Source organism: Pyricularia pennisetigena (assembly GCF_004337985.1).
Source record: "Pyricularia pennisetigena strain Br36 chromosome 4 map unlocalized Pyricularia_pennisetigena_Br36_Scf_11, whole genome shotgun sequence".
Classification (NCBI taxonomy): domain Eukaryota; kingdom Fungi; phylum Ascomycota; class Sordariomycetes; order Magnaporthales; family Pyriculariaceae; genus Pyricularia; species Pyricularia pennisetigena.
The window spans coordinates 267,327-273,326 of record NW_021940923.1 but is presented as its reverse complement, the minus strand read 5'-3'; the positions used below and the strand labels follow the sequence as shown (position 1 = coordinate 273,326).

General features: G+C 48.1%; 1 protein-coding gene across 1 annotated transcript; it reads left to right on the top strand.

Moving 5' to 3' along the window:
• Nucleotides 1-3,626: 3,626 nt before the first annotated feature.
• PpBr36_10717 (uncharacterized protein) lies at nt 3,627-5,595 on the top strand (the record flags this gene model as incomplete). Its single annotated transcript, XM_029897826.1, has 2 exons — nt 3,627-5,135; nt 5,248-5,595. The coding sequence occupies 2 exons, from the start codon at nt 3,627-3,629 to the stop codon at nt 5,593-5,595; spliced, it is 1,857 nt and encodes a 618-aa protein (XP_029743762.1).
• Nucleotides 5,596-6,000: the final 405 nt, after the last annotated feature.

The window sequence follows — 6,000 nt, the reverse complement described above, 5'->3', positions numbered from 1 at the left end:
TTTAATAAATACACGGTCTCCTACTGCTAGGGTCCGAATGCCTTTAAATTTTTGTGGGTATTATCCTGCGTCCATTTTTGCGTTGTTATGGATTATACAATTATCGTCGTAATATATGGTCCAGCTTTTTAAATTATATTAATCCGGTGGTATTTATTGGTGGGTGGTGGTATTTAATTTTCGTGGTTTTTTGGAATCGGGGTGTAAATCCGGAGTGTTTTGGGGATAAAATTTGGCTATATATCCTAATTTTTCGCATTTAAAACATTTACCACTTTTGGGATTTTTGCGCGGTTTTTTATATTGGGTCGCGTTAAGGTCCATAAATCCGCTATATATTCCGTAGGAAATATTATACTGGCGAAACGGTTTAAGGTATTGGTATTTGCGTCCCGTATTGGTTTGTCGCAAAATTAGCCCCCATACGTTACGTCCTTCGCGTCGTTCCAATTTCCGTTCGTAAAATCGGTTATCGATTTTAATTGCTAATTTTACGTATTCGGCTAAGGTGTCGGGTCGTTCTTTTTTAATAAATTCGTTTTTAATTTTTTCTTTAAATCCCGTATAAAAACGTGCTATTAGGGCTTCGGGGCCCTATAATAATTTGGCGGTAATTTATCGAAATTCACTGGTATATTTAAATACCGATTTAGTTTGGGTAAGGCGTACCAATTTACGCTTAATTATACGTTCCTCGTCTGGGTTACCGAATGCTCCCCTAAAATATTTTTCGAAATTCTCGTAATTGTCGAAAATGCGGTTAATTTCAACTTTACGGTTTTTTTCCTTATTGTAGTCCAAATAATTTCGTAGGATTGGTTCGAACCAGGTAAACGTATCGCCCTTTAATAGCGAGGTTATATAAATAACCTTTTCTGCGTTATTATCGAAATTATCCTCGTTAAAATAAAAGTAAGCCCGGGTTCCCGTAAAAAATCCCTATAAGGTATTTAGGGTATTATTATAAGGTAATAATAAAAAGTATTTAATATAATTCCTATTGGTTCGATTAATTTGTTCGGTTATTCGTTCCTGGAATTATCGATTTTTTATTTGGAGCGTCGCGACCATTTAACGCAAGGCGTTAACGTTGGCCGGAACGTTAATAATAAAGGGGGTTTAAGGGGTGGTTTTATTAAAAAACATTATTTCGGCGATACTATTCGGTATACTTTAAAACAAAATATTAAACAGGAGCAATTAAAATATTACGATTAAGGTATCGGGTAACCTGTTTTTAAAATAAAGTACAATGGGTTAAAGCAATTAAACGTTTTAACTGGGTAATTGGGGTTTTTAATAACTGGGGTGAAATTATAATCGTTTTTAAATAAATATTAAAATTAATTAAAATTTAATTGCTGCTAAATAATCCTAAAATCGAATTTATTTATATAATAATAAGCGTATTTTATATAAATTATGTTCCGAATATAATCTCCCTTAATTTGTCACAAATCGCAAAAATCATTTCGCCTAATCTGTTGTAATCTCTTAAGAATTATTGAGATCACCTTTTTGGCGATCACGTGGCGTCACGTAACTTCTCCCTTAGGTAATCGATATTCTGTTGTCGGCGATTTCTTTGGGCGAATGTCGTTAGGAGGGGTGTGACCCCGCCTGGCCTCATTGGTACCGACCCATCTTGTCTGGTCGTAACAAACTGGCTCTTGAAATCGCAATAAGAGTTCATTTAAAAAAGTAGGATAGAAACGGAATACAATCTTGCAATTAACATTGAGCAACTGCACTTACTACCATTAGACTTTCCAGTCTTCTGGCAGTTTTTATAATAATTGAGCGCTTTGATTAGGACGGCTGAGAGAAACTGCATATGCCAGTAGGAAGCCAGTTTATTACTGGGTCGTTTTATATTAATGCAAGGTTTGTATGTTAGTACCTTTTATATCTGCCAGAGGCAATTTCCTCCAAGGACCCTTGGGGTAGTTGAAATCATGGCTTGATATTACCGCCATTATTATCTTCTATTGGAGTTGGTCAAGGCCTCAAGCAGCCGAGTCTCGAAGTTTGTTCTCACTCATGCTCTGCAAAGCTTTTATGTTATGATAAACCTTCGTACATGATGTCAGTGAATGGGACTTGGGATAGTTTTGCTACCTTTTTCATTTCCCACAACATCTAATTAATACCTTTGAAGCTACCGCCGGTGTAATGGCTGTTATTAAAACATTTATTGTGGCTACATAGCCCTAGTCGCCATCGTAGCCGCAATTTCTGAAGATTGACTTCCCATTCGGCCTCCTTTGATTTCACCTTGCGGCAAATGTTTTTCGAATACTCGCCGTGATAAACTTACAACCCATCCCGGTAGAAACTTTTATGAGCGAGGACGCTGGTTCATGCAACTGTTTGCGATTACAGTGGTATAGAATATTATCCAGCTAGCTCGAGATTGTGATGAATAAAAAGCAACTTTCTCCCCATTCAACTGCTGGCTGATCGAGACGGGTTTCACTTGTGGATTGCTGGTTGTATATTTTCGATGTTGTTAGTTGTTGTGATGATGATGGCCGTGCCAATGGCGTCAAGACCAAATACGATTAGCATAATTAAATTCAGAGTTACTATTATTCATTCGTTCTTTCAGCAAACCACGGTCCGTCTACGACTGCCAACAGATTTGATGTTACTCGCGACGGGTAGAACCGTTTTGGTAACGGTGGTGTTACACGGCTGTGGAAACGTTTTATGGAACGGTTATGTGAGGGGGGCTGACTAAGGTGCAAAAGACATCCGTTTCTGACGTTGATTTTGTTTCCCAAGTCGAGAAGACGACAAGATTGCAATGGAGGAGGTTTTGTGTTTGGAATGGATTTTGCGAGTCGTTGTTAGGAAGGTACCAGCCCATGAGATACCGCATAATACTACCTTGTACGGCACATTGGCTTGCTTGGGATGCCGGCCCCACCCCCGCCTTCCGTTTTCCTTGATCTCAATTTCAACACTTGTGGGATTTGACTTTTTTTACTTGTCGGCGATCATCAAATGGCCGCACTCAAATGGTGCACAATCAATCAATGGTTGCAATCAATCGATGCACGACAAGATAAATGACGCGGCGGAACGAAAGCAAGAAAAAAAAAAAAAAAAAATCACACGCTCAAGATTAACGCACCCATGTAAAGCTGGCAAGCTGGCAAGCTGAATAGCCAGTCCCCCGTTTCTGGCCCTCCTATTCGGCAGTCCTTGCCGCTCTTGTCCCTGTCCAAGAAACCTTCTCTACCTTATCGCGCGAGCTAATCGACGCCTCATTGGAGAACGTGCTGCGCATGTCGCAGTTCCATTGGACCAAGGTGGTTAATTGCGCGCTGAAATGAACCCCTAGGGCAGTTGGCCAATCGGTTTGTGTGCGACGCCGAATTCATCCTTCAGCCCACCGAGGACCCGCACATGTTCGCCTCGCCAGCTTTCACAGCTTCCTATCCGGGAACTCACCCTCCGCTTGGCAGGGCTTCGATCGCCCGAGCTGCGCCTTGGGTGCTAGGCAGCCAGCATCGGTTCAATAAAAAGCCATGGCACCCGCTTGTCGGCAGTGACCTTGGATCGGGAGTCCTGACGTCCCCCAGCAAACTAGACGTCGTCTCTCGTTGTCGTCCTTGGTCGCCATGTTGACCAGCGCTCCGACCGCAGCCCTCGTGGCCCTTGTTGCCGGCCTTGTTGCCCCATCTCTGGCCCAGTCCATCGCCGAAATCAACGGCAACAAGTTCGTTTCGCCGCTCAAGGACCAGGCCGTCAAGAACGTCACTGGAGTTGTCCTTGCAAAGGGCCCCAACGGCATCTGGCTCCGGTCAAACGAGCCCGACAATGACCCTCTGACCTCGGAGGCCGTCTACGTCTTTGACCGCAACGTCGGCGCAAACCTGTCGGTAGGCGATCTGGTCGTTCTCGACGGCCGCGTGCTGGAGTACAGGTCCGACAGCAAGCACTTGTTCCTCACCGAGGTCACCACCACCACAAACGTCAGGAAGCTGTCGTCGGGAAACCCGGCCGTGCCCCTGGTCATTGGCAAGGACACATCGGCCCCGCCGACCGAGCAGTACACTAGCCTCGACAATGGCGACATTTTTGCTACTCCCAACGCAGCCGCGCTCTTGACCGAGGCGAACCCGGTCTTGGACCCTACCAAGTACGGCCTCGACTTCTGGGAGAGCCTCAACGGCGAGTTGGTCACCGTCCGGGCCCCCGTGGCCCTCAATCGTCCCAACAACTATGGCGACATCTGGGTGGCAGGCGACTGGCCAACCACGGGCCGAAATGCCCGCGGTGGTCTGACGATGCGCGACGTCGATGCCAACCCGGAGGCCATTCTGATTGGCACCCCGCTCGATGGGACCAAGAACCCGTCCGACACCAAGCTCGGTGACAAGATGACCGAGGTCACCGGCATCGTCACCTATGCCTTCGGCTTCTACCGCATCCTGCCCCTTACCGCCATCCGCGTGGATACCCCCACCCCGTACAACCCGCGCAACTCGACGCTCGCCAGCAAGGGCAGTTGCAGCGGCGTGACGGTGGGCATCTTCAACGTCGAGAACCTGTGCCCCTCTTCTGCCCATCTGCCGGCCGTCGCCGCCCAGCTCGTCGACGCGCTCCAGACTCCGGATCTTGTCTTCCTGCAAGAGGTCCAGGACGACAGCTGCGCCACCAACGACGGGGTCGTCGACGCCACCAACACCCTCAAGGCCCTCAGCTCCGCCGTCTCCAACCTCACCGACGGCAAGGTCGACTACAGCTGGGTCGAGATCGCTCCCGTCGACAACCAGGACGGTGGCCAGCCCGGCGGCAACATCCGCGTTGCGTATCTTTACAAGCCGTCCATCCTGACCCTGGCGGAGCCGACAAACACCACCGGCACCGCCGCCGATGCCAACGAGGTGCTGCCGGGCCCCACGCTCAAGTTCAACCCGGGTCGGATCGATCCTGCTAACGGTGCCTGGGCTGCCACGCGCAAGCCCCTCGTCGCCGCCTGGAAAGCCCTCAATGCCACCAAGCCCTTCTTCACTGTCAATGTTCACTTTAGCTCCAAGGGCGGCAGCTCGTCGTTGCACGGAGACCTGCGCACCCCTGACAACGGCGCCGTAGAGAAGCGGACGCAGCAGGCACAGGTGACTGGCGTAAGTATCCCGAGCAGTTTGTTCTTTTTGACCTTCCAACCAATCCTCAGGTGGGACTTCCCTTTGCTAATGTTTTTTTTTTCTTTTTCTTTTTCTTTGTTGCTACCTTTAGGAGTTCATCGCCGAGATCCTAGCCGAGGACCCGGAGGCGCAAGTCATCGCGGCCGGAGACTTCAACGAGTTCATCCCCGTGTCCCCGCTGCAAACCTTTATGAAGACCTCTGGCCTGTTGGACCTGGACGAGGTGGTGGGCATAGCCCCTGAGGAGCGGTACTCGTACCTCTTCGACATGAACACGCAACAGCTCGACCACACCTTTGTCAGCCCCTCGCTGTCCGTCAGCACGCCCTGCAGCCGCCGCTCCAGCTTCCAGCACCTCCACGTCAACACCTGGGCGGACAGGGCCGGTGAGGTGTCGGACCACGACCCCAGCGTCGGTCGGTTCAACGTGTGTGCTTAGGTGTTTTGAAGGGGTGGTGGGGGGGGGTTTTGTTTGATAATGATGGGATGTTTGGTACATGACATGGGCTAGACAGGCTCTCTAGGCTACAAAAGTAATAGAAAATGACTGCTTTGTTTGCACACGTCGATTACAAGCTCTGATGTTGCTGAAGGGTTTTACGAGTGAGTTGTTTGTTAGCTTGATGAGTTTTGGTAGCACGTTTGACTTTCCCCTTCATTGTTTTCGATAGTTTGTCGACCACAGCAGTGTGCCGTTGCTCTTTCCAAGAGTCATACGCAAATGTCTATCACAGGAATGTGAGTTTATACAAAAACACAGCCATCATGAGTCTATGGCCTTGCACATCTACCCAACTATAAAGTCAGTCAGATTCTCCGATATCTTCCCATCCTGTCTATCCGA